We start from the raw sequence: 13,596 nt of genomic DNA, 5'->3' as shown, positions 1-13,596 counted from the left end.
CTCCCCTCCTCTCTCTCCTCTCTCCCCCCTCTCTCTCTCCTCTCTCCCCCTTTCTCTCTCTCCTCTCTCTCCTCTCTCCCCCTCTCTCTCTCTCCTCTCTCCCCCTCTCTCTCTCCTCTCTCCCCCCTCTCTCTCTCCTCTCTCTCCTCTCTCCCCCTCTCTCTCCCCCCTCTCTCTCTCCTCTCTCCCCCTCTCTCTCTCTCCTCTCTCTCTCCTCTCTCTCCTCTCTCTCTCTCCCCCCTCTCTCTCTCCTCTCTCTCTCCTCTCTCTCTCTCCTCTCTCCCCCCTCTCTCTCTCCTCTCTCCCCCTCTCTCTCTCTCCTCTCTCTCCTCTCTCTCTCTCTCCTCTCTCCCCCTCTCTCTCTCTCCTCTCTCCCCCTCTCTCTCCCCCCTCTCTCTCCTCTCTCTCTCTCTCCTCTCTCCCCCCTCTCTCTCACAGTGAAGTTTTTGCTCAGGTCAGTGATGATCATGCTTCTCTCTGCATCTCTGCTTCACCCGCACTCTCCTCCCGTTCCCAGGGGTCTCTCCGGCCCCCACCAGTGGACCACCTGTCCAGGAGCCAGCATGAGCCTCAGCCTACCCAGCGTTTTCACCCTGCTGCTGCTCCTCTGGCTGCCAGAGCAGGTCCCAGCTGGCCGAGCAGGTGAGAGCGTCTTCACCCTCCTCCTCATCTTCATTATTATTAGAGTTGTTGTTGTTGTTGTAGTTGTTGTAGCAGTGTTGTAGATAGACAGCAGGCTACAGGGGATTTACCAGAGTAAAAGTTTCCAGATTCGAGACAGTTTCTTCCCACAAGCTGTCAGATGACTGGACTCTACCCCTGGCTCACACTGATGCGTTGCTTTTCTCACGCTGCTCGTCGGACTGTTTTAAAGCTGGATGTCATTTAGCTTGTTGCTGTTGCTGCTGCTGTTCTGTGTTTAGGTCTTTGTACTGGAGCATGCATGCAGATAACATTTCACTGCACTTGGAAAGTGCACAAATACACGAGCTGCACTGAGGCAGACACTCCTGGGGTACAGGCGCGCGGGTACCCCAGCTCGGGGGGCTGGAGGAGATTCTGACAGGCGTGTGTCCTCTGTGTCCTCTCTGTCCTCAGGCGCACACTGGACCTACACAGGTATGGTCTCCGCCGTCAGGACAGACCCCAGGAGGCCAAGACATCCAGAAACGGGAGACAAACACAGACCTCTTCCCTGTCTCCCTTCCTCTCTCCTCTCTCCTCCCTCCTTTCTCTTCTCCTCTCTCCTCTGTTTCCTATCTCTCTCCTCTCCCTCTCCTTTCTGTTCTGTATGGTCTCTTTTTGCTTGTCCTCTCTCCGTCTGTGCGTCTCCCCTCTCTCCATCTGTGCGTCTCCCCTCTCTGCTCCTGTCTTTCTCCCGTCTCCCTGTCTGTTCAGCCGACTGACCAGCAGGAATGAGCATGTGATTCGTGAGAGAGAGCCTCCTGTCCTCCCCCCCCCGTCTCCCTGTGCCTTGCCCTCCGCGGCCCCCCAGAGTGTCCGCTGGTCACCCAGCGAGCTGACCGCGCTGGTGAGATGGGAGGCTGGTGTGCCCGTGCTGTGCCAGGGCGCCGTGGCCGGACTGCGGGCGCGCTGGGCTCTGCCACTCTCTCCCGGCGCTGTCCCGCGGCGGGCCGGACACGGGCCGGGCCGGCGCTGCCCTGGAGCGGGCAGCACGGGCGCTGCGTGCCATTCCGCGTTGCCGAGGAGGTCGCCATGCCAACTGGAACGTGACGGCACGATCAAAGATGGGAGGAGGGGGTTGGTTGGGTTGGGATGTGGGGGGGGGTGTTCCATTCAGGGGGCGTCTCTATTAGAAAGCTGGGGAGCTGGGGTGGACCCCCTCCCTTCTGTCTCTCGAACCCTCTCCCTCCCTCCTGACAAATCCAATTACAGCTGATAGTGTTTTATTCACACAATACAAAGCCCCCATTAGGAATGCATGACTGGTCCCTGAGCTAATCAGAGACGTGCACACACACACTCACCAACTCACAGGCGGCCCAGCTCTCTCCCTGCTCTCTATTCATCGCTCTCTCTGCTCTCTGTGTAGTGTCCAGTCAGTCAGTGTGTCTGTATGAACCCCTCTCTCTCAGTGCAGTGTTAATGTACTGGAGTGTCCAGTCAGTGTGTCTGTATGAACCCCTCTCTCTCAGTGCAGTGTTAATGTACTGGAGTGTCCAGTCAGTGTGTGTTAATGTACTGGAGTGTCCAGTCAGTGTGTCTGTATTAACCCCTCTCTCTCAGTGCAGTGTTAATGTACTGGAGTGTCCAGTCAGTGTGTCTGTATGAACCCCTCTCTCTCAGTGCAGTGTTAATGTACTGGAGTGTCCAGTCAGTGTGTCTGTATTAACCCCTCTCTCTCAGTGCAGTGTTAATGTACTGGAGTGTCCAGTCAGTCAGTGTGTCTGTATGAACCCCTCTCTCAGTGCAGTGTTAATGTACTGGAGTGTCCAGTCAGTGTGTCTGTATTAACCCCTCTCTCTCAGTGCAGTGTTAATGTACTGGAGTGTCCAGTCAGTCAGTGTGTCTGTATTAACCCCTGTCTTTCCAGGAGCTCGTGGTCAGGATCAATGGTCACTCTTATTCCCAGACTGTGGGGGAAGCTCCCAGTCCCCGATTGACATTGACACAAGAGCTGCCCTGCATGACCCTACGCTGACCCCTGTACAACCCCAGGGGTACAGTCATCCTGGCAACAACCTATTCATCCTCACCAACAACGGGCACACAGGTAAGGTGAACTCTCCATCCTCCTACCCATGTCCACCCCTGTCTGCACCCGGATGACCGGGGTTGTGTTTAGAAGAGCGACCTGCAGTCGCAGTGAGGTGCCAGCCTGTGCCCGCAGTGCCAGCCCCCTCTCCTCAGCCTGCCCTGACCCCTGCCCCTCCTCTCTCTCCCCCTCGCGCCAGTGGAGATGTCTCTGCCAGGATCCATGTCGCTGGCCGGGCTGCCCTGGCGCTTCTCCGCAGTCCAGCTCCACCTGCACTGGGGCAGCGGGGGCCGCGAGGGAGGCTCGGAGCACCTGATCGACGGGCACAGCAGCAGCGCCGAGGTGGGCACATGGTCACACAAGCACACAGGCACCAGGGCACACGAGCACACAGGCACACGGTCACACGAGCACACAGGCACCAGGGCACACGAGTACACGAGCACACGGGCACACGGGCACACGGGCACCAGGCACCAGGGCACACGAGCACACGGGCACCAGGCACACAGACACACAGGCACCAGGGCACATGAGCACACTGGCACACGAGTACATGAGTACTCTAGCACATCTGCACACGAGTACATGGGCACATGAGCACACGGGCACACAGAGCCTGGTAAGGAGACAGCTTGCGTTTCTCGTGCTGCTCCTGTTCTCTCTGTCTTTGAAAAGACCGCAGTGCAGCACTGACCCAGCCTCCTGCTGCACACACACTGTGCTTGGCCCTGCAGGGGGCGTCCTCGTGAGCAGGGGAAGGACACCTGGCCATCTGCACACAGGCGGGTTTGCCAGCAGGCTGACTCTCAGCCAGCACTTCCAAGCAACCACACAGCTCACTGATACTGTGGGCAGAGCCACTGCAGAACTTACTGACCGATCACTGACCGACTGACCGCTGACACACACACACCCTTCTCTGCCAGTGCCTCCTCTCCCTCTCCCTCCTCTCTCTCCCAGTGCCTCCTCTCTCTTCTCTATCTTCAGTGCAATCTGTGTGAACCAGCAAAATCCTTTCATGATCTTTGAACAGGCGGGGGAAGAGGATTAGTCTATACACACACAGTGTGCTTGTACACACTGTTACACATCGTGACACACACAGCGACACACAGATACTCACTCTGACACACGCACAGTGACACACACATACACACTCTGATACATGCACAGTGACACACACATACACACTCTAACACACACACTCTGACACACACACATACACACTCTGACACACACACACACTGGTGTCTGTCCCCCCAGTGGCGCAGCCCTGCCCTGTTAACTGTGTGTGTGCTTTGTTCCAGTTGCACGTTGTGCACTACAACTCCCAGCTGTACCCCAACATCAGCGTGGCCAGGACCCAGCCGGATGGGCTGGCTGTGCTGGGCGTCTTGATCGAGGTGAGCAGCCGAGCCCCAGCACCCCGAGAGTGAGCCCGACAACCACGCAGCAACCGCGCCCCAGTCTGTGGTACAGTTAGCAAACGAGTCCAGTTCCCAGCTGATATCAGAGCAGGAAGGCAGAGACGCAGCCTGCAGATATCAGGAGAGAACCGCTGAGCCTGAAGCAGCTGCTCCTGGGAGAGACTGAGGGCTCTGTGTGGCTCCGTCTTCCAGACACAGTGGGGAACAGAGAGAGGGGAAACCGGGGCGTGGTGCTGTGTGACAGGTGTACAGGGCTCTAGCACTGGGGACAGTAACGAGTGCTGAGGGGCCGGTGATACACAGGGGAGTGCGTTGAAATCTGAGAACAGGAGGCGCTTCTTTACACAAAGGGTGGTGGGAGGTTGGAACAGGCTGCCCAGTCATGATGTTGATACCCTGGTTTCTTTCAAGAAACAGCAGGGTGAGGTCCTGCAGTCAGGACAGGAAGCACTACTTTACACAAAGGGTGGTGGGAGGCTGGAACAGACAGGTCAGCCATGAGGTTGAAGCCGATACTCTGACTCCTTTCAAGAGACAGCAGGATAAGGGCTTCAGGTCATTAAGCTACTAACTGCCAAACGAGCCTGATGAACAGATCAGGCTCCCCTCGTTTGTAACCTCTGTGAAGGTCTCATTCGTGTCAGCTCCTCTTCTCTGCCACCGCTGAGCTCGGAGAGACAGGAGGATCAGAAGGCCTAGTGAGGCCCTGGCTCTCCTGCCTGTCCTTCTCTGGGCTCATTCTGCTTCTCAGACAGGTGAGGAGGTGAACCCTGCCTACGAGAATCTCCTCAACCACCTGGGCGAAGTCAAGTACGCAGGTGAGACATGCACAGAGCACCTGTGTCAGTGTGTCAGCCTGTGGGTCAGAGTATCAGTGTGCCAGTCTATCAGTGTGTCAGAGCATCACTGTGTCAGTCTATCAGTGTGTCAGAGCATCAGTGTGTCAGTCTATCAGTGTGTCAGAGCATCAGTGTGTCAGTGTGCTGTTGGTCAGTGAGTGAGTGTGTTAGTGTGTTTGTCAATCTGCCTATGCTCAGTCTGCTATTGGTCAGTCAGTGTGTTGGTCGGTCTGCCTGTGAGTCAGTGTGTTGTTGGTCAGTCTGCCTGTGTGTCAGTGTGTTGTTGGTCAGTCTGCCTGTGAGTCAGTGTGTTGTTGGTCAGTCTGCCTGTGTGTCAGTGTGTTGTTGGTCAGTCTGCCCCTGAGTCAGTGTGTTGTTGGTCAGTCTGCCTGTGTGTCAGTGTGCTGTTGGTCAGTCTGCCTGTGAGTCAGTGTGCTGTTGGTCAGTCTGCCTGTGAGTCAGTGTGTTGGTCAGTCTGCCTGTGAGTCAGTGTGTTGTTGGTCAGTCTGCCTGTGTGTCAGTGTGCTGTTGGTCAGTCTGCCCCTGAGTCAGTGTGCTGTTGGTCAGTCTGCCTGTGAGTCAGTGTGCTGTTGGTCAGTCTGCCCCTGAGTCAGTGTGCTGTTGGTCAGTCTGCCTGTGTGTCAGTGTGCTGTTGGTCAGTCTGCCCCTGAGTCAGTGTGCTGTTGGTCAGTCTACCTGTGTGTCAGTGTGTTGTTGGTCAGTCTGCCTGTGAGTCAGTGTGCTGTTGGTCAGTCTGCCTGTGAGTCAGTGTGTTGGTCAGTCTGCCTGTGTGTCAGTGTGTTGTTGGTCAGTCTGCCTGTGAGTCAGTGTGTTGTTGGTCAGTCTGCCCCTGAGTCAGTGTGCTGTTGGTCAGTCTGCCTATGAGTCAGTGTGTTGTTGGTCAGTCTGCCTGTGAGTCAGTGTGTTGTTGGTCAGTCTGCCCCTGAGTCAGTGTGCTGTTGGTCAGTCTGCCTGTGTGTCAGTGTGTTGTTGGTCAGTCTGCCCCTGAGTCAGTGTGCTGTTGGTCAGTCTGCCTGTGAGTCAGTGTGTTGTTGGTCAGTCTGCCTGTGTGTCAGTGTGTTGTTGGTCAGTCTGCCCCTGAGTCAGTGTGCTGTTGGTCAGTCTACCTGTGTGTCAGTGTGTTGTTGGTCAGTCTGCCTGTGAGTCAGTGTGCTGTTGGTCAGTCTGCCTGTGAGTCAGTGTGTTGGTCAGTCTGCCTGTGTGTCAGTGTGCTGTTGGTCAGTCTGCCTGTGTGTCAGTGTGTTGTTGGTCAGTCTGCCTGTGAGTCAGTGTGCTGTTGGTCAGTCTGCCTGTGTGTCAGTGTGCTGTTGGTCAGTCTGCCTGTGAGTCAGTGTGCTGTTGGTCAGTCTGCCTGTGAGTCAGTGTGTTGTTGGTCAGTCTGCCTGTGAGTCAGTGTGCTGTTGGTCAGTCTGCCTGTGAGTCAGTGTGCTGTTGGTCAGTCTGCCTGTGAGTCAGTGTGCTGTTGGTCAGTCTGCCTGTGAGTCAGTGTGCTGTTGGTCAGTCTGCCTGTGTGTCAGTGTGCTGTTGGTCAGTCTGCCCCTGAGTCAGTGTATCACTTTGCTGGGTCTCTGCTCTCTTTCCAGGACAGAAGGTGTCCGTTCCTCCATTCGATGTCCAGGCATTGCTGCCCAAACAGCTGGACCGGTTCTTCCGCTACAACGGCTCCCTGACAACTCCCCCCTGCTTCGAGAGTGTGCTGTGGACTGTCTTCACCCAGAGAGTGAAACTGTCTCACTCCCAGGTCAGACACGAGGGGTGACCATAGGGGACTGGACACTGTGTCTTCACCCAGAGAGTGAGATTGTCTCACTCCCAGGTCAGACACGAGGGGTGACCACGGGGGACTGGACACTGTCTTCACCCAGAGAGTGAAACTGTCTCACTCCCAGGTCAGACACGAGGGGTGACCACAGGGGACTGGACACTGTCTTCACCCAGAGAGTGAAACTGTCTCACTCCCAGGTCAGACACGAGGGGTGACCACAGGGGACTGGACACTGTCTTCACCCAGAGAGTGAAACTGTCTCACTCCCAGGTCAGACACGAGGGGTGACCACGGGGGACTGGACACTGTGTCTTCACCCAGAGAGTGAAACTGTCTCACTCCCAGGTCAGACACGAGGGGTGACCACGGGGGACTTGACACTGTGTCTTCACCCAGAGAGTGAAACTGTCTCACTCCCAGGTCAGACACGAGGGGTGACCACAGGGGACTGGACACTGTCTTCACCCAGAGAGTGAAACTGTCTCACTCCCAGGTCAGACACGAGGGGTGACCACAGGGGACTGGACACTGTGTCTTCACCCAGAGAGTGAAACTGTCTCACTCCCAGGTCAGACACGAGGGGTGACCACAGGGGACTGGACACTGTGTCTTCACCCAGAGAGTGAGATTGTCTCACTCCCAGGTCAGACACGAGGGGTGACCACGGGGGACTGGACACTGTCTTCACCCAGAGAGTGAAACTGTCTCACTCCCAGGTCAGACACGAGGGGTGACCACAGGGGACTGGACACTGTCTTCACCCAGAGAGTGAAACTGTCTCACTCCCAGGTCAGACACGAGGGGTGACTACGGGGGACTGGACACTGTGTCTTCACCCAGAGAGTGAAACTGTCTCACTCCCAGGTCAGACACGAGGGGTGACCACGGGGGACTGGACACTGTGTCTTCACCCAGAGAGTGAAACTGTCTCACTCCCAGGTCAGACACGAGGGGTGACCACGGGGGACTGGACACTGTCTTCACCCAGAGAGTGAAACTGTCTCACTCCCAGGTCAGACACGAGGGGTGACCACAGGGGACTGGACACTGTCTTCACCCAGAGAGTGAAACTGTCTCACTCCCAGGTCAGACACGAGGGGTGACCACAGGGGACTGGACACTGTCTTCACCCAGAGAGTGAAACTGTCTCACTCCCAGGTCAGACACGAGGGGTGACCACGGGGGACTGGACACTGTTTCTTCACCCAGAGAGTGAGATTGTCTCACTCCCAGGTCAGACACGAGGGGTGACCACGGGGGACTGGACACTGTGTCTTCACCCAGAGAGTGAGATTGTCTCACTCCCAGGTCAGACACGAGGGGTGACCACAGGGGACTGGACACTGTGTCTTCACCCAGAGAGTGAAACTGTCTCACTCCCAGGTCAGACACGAGGGGTGACCACGGGGGACTGGACACTGTGTCTTCACCCAGAGAGTGAAACTGTCTCACTCCCAGGTCAGACACGAGGGGTGACCACAGGGGACTGGACACTGTGTCTTCACCCAGAGAGTGAGATTGTCTCACTCCCAGGTCAGACACGAGGGGTGACCACGGGGGACTGGACACTGTGTCTTCACCCAGAGAGTGAGATTGTCTCATTCCCAGGTCAGACACAAGGGGTGACCACAGGGGACTGGACACTGTCTTCACCCAGAGAGTGAGATTGTCTCACTCCCAGGTCAGACACGAGGGGTGACCACAGGGGACTGGACACTGTGTCTTCACCCAGAGAGTGAGATTGTCTCACTCCCAGGTCAGACACGAGGGGTGACCACAGGGGAGTGGACACTGTCTTCACCCAGAGAGTGAAACTGTCTCACTCCCAGGTCAGACACGAGGGGTGACCACAGGGGACTCTCACTCTCCCAGAGAGTGAGATTGTCTCATTCCCAGGTCAGACACGAGGGGTGACCACAGGGGACTGGACACTGTCTTCACCCAGAGGTTCCCAAAGAGAGATTGAGATCAGACACCCACTCTCTCAGTCTTCTGTGCTCTCTGTAGATTGAGAAACTTCAGTCCTCCTTGCTGTCCAGTGTTCGGAATGACACCCATGCTCACCCCTTGGTGGATAATTATCGGGGTGCCCAGCCCCTAAATAACCGGCTTGTGTTCGCTTCCTTTCCTGGGGGTAAGTTTGGAATAAGAAATGGATTTATTTTTAAAAACGCAGCAAATGTATCTTTATATATACCTGTAGTAGTTTAGAGTATCTTGGTATGAATATAGTTTAGTACAGTACAGCCCAGTGAGATCAGGGTAAAAGCATAGTCCAGTGTAGTAAAGCCCAGTGAGATCAGGGTAAAAGCATAGTCCAGTGCAGTACAGCCCAGTGAGATCAGGGTAAAAGCACAGTCCAGTGCAGTACAGCCCAGTGAGATCAGGGTAAAAGCACAGTCCAGTGTAGTAAAGCCCAGTGAGATCAGGGTAAAAACACAGTCCAGTGTAGTAAAGCCCAGTGAGATCAGGGTAAAAGCACAGTCCAGTGTAGTAAAGCCCAGTGAGATCAGGGTATAAGCACACTCCAGTGCAATAAAGCCCAGTGAGATTGTGGTAATGTGACTTGTGACAGGGACGCCTGGCAATGTCAGCACACTGAGACCACGAGCACTTGGGCAAATCACTTTGCAAAGTTACCAGGGTGAAGCTCAGTCTGTGTGCAGGGCACAGTTCGTTCCCGTGGAGAATTGGGGTGCCTTAGCTGGGCTCCAGGCCACACCATGTGTCAAAGGCCTGTTTGTTTGCTTGGTCTGTTAGTGGCGGGATTAGTGAGACTACCCTCAGTGCACACAAGGGGCATTGTTCTGGCTCACTGGCTCAGGGCAAACAGAGCAGCTTAGTGTGGTAAGACTGTCTGAGTTGAGCCCTGGCATCCTCCCATGACCGTGCAAGCAGAGACACGTGCACATTGAATCACAGAAACTAATGCAATTATTTCAATTTCAGATTCTACAGCGTTTTACTCTGTAGGTAAGTTGTAATAAAAATAATTCCAGTCGGTGAAGTTTTCCCTGTGTTCTGTAGGACAGGTGTGTGGAATGGTGTGTCTCAGTAGCCCTGTGTCTCTGTGTGCTGTAGGACAAGTGTGAGCAATGGTGACCCTGTGTCTCTGTGTGCTGTAGGACAAGTGTGAGCGATGGTGTGTCTCTGTGTGCTGTAGGACAGATGTGTGCGATGGTGTGTCTCTGTGTGCTGTAGGACAGATGTGTGCGATGGTGTGTCTCTGTGTGCTGTAGGACAGGTGTGTGCGATGGTGTGTCTCTGTGTGCTGTAGGACAGATGTGTGCGATGGTGTGTCTCTGTGTGCTGTAGGACAGATGTGTGCGATGATGACCCTGTGTTTCTGTGTGCTGTAAGAGAGGTGTGTGTGATGGTGTGTCTCAGTAACCCTGTGTCTCTGTGTGCTGTAGGACAGATGTGTGCGATGATGACCCTGTGTTTCTGTGTGCTGTAGGAGAGGTGTGTGCGATGGTCATTGGTGTGGTTTTTGGATGCGTTGGACTTGCTGCTACTCTGTACTTCATCATCCGAACTTTGCGGTAAGTCAGTTCATGCCCTGGTGTCTGATAATTCCTTATTCTCTTATATCTCTTCTTGCCCTCTCTCTTCCTTCCTTGTCCTCCATCTCCCCCTCCGACTCTCTGTCTCACCCCCTGTCTCCCCCTCTCTCTCCCCATCTCTCCCCATGACTCTCCCCCCTCTCTCTCTGTCTCGGTCAGGCTGTATATGAGAATGACTTTCTCTCTGTTCTCTCCTCCTCTGGTTTTAATCTGCGATTCCAGCTCCACCTCCAGCTGGGATGTTCTGCCCAACATCCACCCAGCCAGCAAGGCCAGGTCACTCTCAGCACTGGGAGAGAGGGCAGAGCCTGAGCCCTACCTGACCACTTCACAACACTGGCACAGCCCAGTCACAGGGCTCTAGACTCTTACAGTCCCTGTGGAGTCCAGGACACTGACACAGCCCAGTCACAGGGCTCTAGACTCTTACAGTCCACTGACACAGCCCAGTCACAGGGCTCTAGACTCTTACAGTCCCTGTGGAGTCCGGTCCACTGACACAGCCCAGTCACAGGGCTCTAGACTCTTACAGTCCCTGTGGAGTCCAGGACACTGACACAGCCCAGTCACAGGGCTCTAGACTCTTACAGTCCCTGTGGAGTCCAGGACACTGACACAGCCCAGTCACAGGGCTCTAGACTCTTACAGTCCACTGACACAGCCCAGTCACAGGGCTCTAGACTCTTACAGTCCACTGACACAGCCCAGTCACAGGGCTCTAGATTCTTACAGTCCACTGACACAGCCCAGTCACAGGGCTCTAGACTCACATTGCTGGTCTCACAAGTCCAGACGTTCTCCTACTGGTGGAGGTGCAGTGAGGGACACTGGCTCTGCTCTCACTCTGCAATGCGATCATCTCAGTCATCTCTGTCACCCCCATTCCCTCACTATCTCACCAGCCTTCAATAGATAGAGTTAAAAACTGGGCCCACTCTAGATTGTAGATCCAGAATTCCAGAACACTTTTCAATGCCTCTTGGTGGTTGAAATGTGTCACAGAACTTCAAATTCATTAAGACCCTGATTATGTGTTTTCCAATCATAGTACCAGTCAATAGCACTCTGGTCTTCTCCAGGCTTCATAGTGTTTTTAATCAGATTCCCAGTGCACAGCAGTCTGATCCACTCCAAGCTCTTGATTAGAAGCAAAAAAGACAGGATCTGGATCCATGCTGTCACTTTTTGAACTGATACAAGGTCTCCCTCTGCTGACCAGATATGGAACAACAGCACTTTCACTGTGGTGCTGGAGCTGTTGATCCTGAAAGCCTGGATTAAAGTTTGAAATTCGGCTCATTAGGATCCTCTAGAACTCAGTCACCAGTCCAAGTGTTCTGGAATATCAGAGTGAGCAGCGCGCAGAGTAACATCACTGCCACTCAGGGCGCAGAGTAACATCACCGCCACTCAGTGTGCAGAGTAACATCACTGCCTGTGTCAGCCAGCTGGTCTCCCAGCTAGCCAGGCCCTGTAGTGAACACTGTGCACCTCCTCTTCCTCCTGTGTGGACACTCTCTAACCTGCCAGTCAGTGTGTTAGTGTGTCAGTGTGTGTGTGAGCGTGTGTCAGTCAGTGTCAATCGGTGTGTTGACAGTCTGTGTGTCAGTGTGTTAGTGTGTCAGTGTGTGTGAGCGTGTGTCAATCGGTGTGTCGACAGTCTGTGTGTCAGTGTGTCACCTATTATTATTGTTAATACTTTAATAATTTCAGAATTAAGGAGTCCAAGCAGCCTAGACAGGATGTGGTTTTCAAGACAACCCCTAATCCTGAAAAAGAAGAGGCCTCCTCCCAGCCATGACCTATCACCTTTGACCTGTCCCTCAGCCCTTGGGCTCCCTGCATGTTCCGACTGGCTTGCATGAAGCACTGGCCAGGGCTGCCCAGGGGACGGCTGACCACTCTTATCCCTCTGCCCCCATCTCTCCTCTCTGACCCCCACAGTCACCCCACCATCTTTTGGGGCGACACCAGGAATTCTGCTCACCCGTCCTCCTCCCCCTGTCTCGTTTCCTCCTTCTTCTTGCTCTGTCTCGCTCGCTCCCACGCTTTTCCGTCTCCAAACATCGATTCCGCCTCTGACAGGAGTGATTTCTCTCCAGTTTTTTGCCTTTATTTGGGGGTTGTGCTTTGTATATAAATATCAATAAAGAGTTAATTAAATAACAACCTCAAAACAGTGTTAATGTCATTTCTTTAGGTAGTGTTGACTCCCAGTGCACAGCAGTCTGATCCACTCCAGGGTTTACAGTGCTGTCAGTCAGCTTCCCAGTGCACAGCAGTCTGATCCACTCCAGGTTTTACAGTGCTGCCAGTCAGACTCCCAGTGCACAGCAGTCTGATCCACTCCAGGTTTTACAGTGCTGTCAGTCAGACTCCCAGTGCACAGCAGTCTGGTCCACTCCAGGTTTTACAGTGCTGTCAGTCTAACTCCCAGTGCACAGCAGTCTGATCCACTCCAGGTTTTACAGTGCTGTCAGTCAGACTCCCAGTGCACAGCAGTCTGATCCACTCCAGGTTTTACAGTGCTGTCAGTCAGACTCCCAGTGCACAGCAGTCTGATCCACTCCAGGCTTTACAGTGCTGTCAGTCAGACTCCCAGTGTACAGCAGTCTGGTCCACTCCAGGATTTACAGTGCTGTCAGTCAGACTCCCAGTGCACAGCATTCTGATCTGCTCCAGGTTTTACAGTGCTGTCAGTCTAACTCCCAGTGCACAGCAGTCTGATCCACTCCAGGTTTTACAGTGCTGTCAGTCAGACTCCCAGTGCACAGCAGTCTGATCCACTTCAGGTTTTACAGTGCTGTCAGTCAGACTCCCAGTGTACAGCAGTCTGGTCCAGTCCATGGTTGGCCATCGTGTCCGACAGTGACGGTTGTACCTCGTGCAGCTCATCTGTTTGGAAGATGAGCTGCATGAAGAAACCAGTGCAGCAGAGCTTTTCGAAGTGGGAAGGCCATTGTGCTGGGCCAGTCCCACTCTCACCCTCAGAAGCCTGGGTCCAGCGGTACCGGTAGTCGTCACGACTGGAGACTTCCTCGGTTGCAGTGGGTGGCCATGACGCCCTTCTGTGCCTTGTCCTGCCCTTCACTTACACAGAGCGTTGCAACAGTATAGAGGCCCATCAGTGTACTGGGGCATTAGGACCCACACAGACCGCAGAGTGTGCGCCCCCTGCGGGTCTCCCATCCAGGTACTGGCCAGGCTCACACCTGTGAAGCTGCAGGGGGTTGCCAGTTGTGAGCTGCAGGGTGATATGGCT

At 54.5% G+C, this 13,596-nt stretch overlaps 1 protein-coding gene across 1 annotated transcript; it reads left to right on the top strand.

The window, feature by feature from the left end:
* Nucleotides 1–467: 467 nt before the first annotated feature.
* Nucleotides 468–12,371, top strand: ca14 (carbonic anhydrase 14). Its single transcript, XM_088905151.1, has 12 exons — nt 468–642; nt 1,099–1,119; nt 2,555–2,734; nt 2,916–3,058; nt 4,027–4,122; nt 4,898–4,964; nt 6,590–6,747; nt 8,779–8,905; nt 9,721–9,744; nt 10,229–10,313; nt 10,557–10,610; nt 12,048–12,371. The coding sequence occupies exons 1-12, from the start codon at nt 468–470 to the stop codon at nt 12,133–12,135; spliced, it is 1,218 nt and encodes a 405-aa protein (XP_088761277.1). The 3' UTR covers nt 12,136–12,371.
* The last annotated feature ends 1,225 nt before the right edge of the window (nt 12,372–13,596 follow it).

This window comes from Atractosteus spatula, chromosome 25 (assembly GCF_055471065.1).
Source record: "Atractosteus spatula isolate fAtrSpa1 chromosome 25, fAtrSpa1.hap1, whole genome shotgun sequence".
Classification (NCBI taxonomy): domain Eukaryota; kingdom Metazoa; phylum Chordata; class Actinopteri; order Semionotiformes; family Lepisosteidae; genus Atractosteus; species Atractosteus spatula.
This window is presented reverse-complemented; position numbering and strand designations above follow the sequence as displayed.

Excerpts from the sequence above, each read along its gene's own strand:
- ca14 (XM_088905151.1), top strand. The coding sequence starts at position 468 with ATGCTTCTCTCTGCATCTCTGCTTCACCCGCACTCTCCTCCCGTTCCC. Across the intron at positions 643-1,098 it reads GGTCCCAGCTGGCCGAGCAG|GCGCACACTGGACCTACACA; the intron begins GTGAGAGCGTCT and ends CTCTGTCCTCAG. Across the intron at positions 4,965-6,589 it reads GGGCGAAGTCAAGTACGCAG|GACAGAAGGTGTCCGTTCCT; the intron begins GTGAGACATGCA and ends CTCTCTTTCCAG.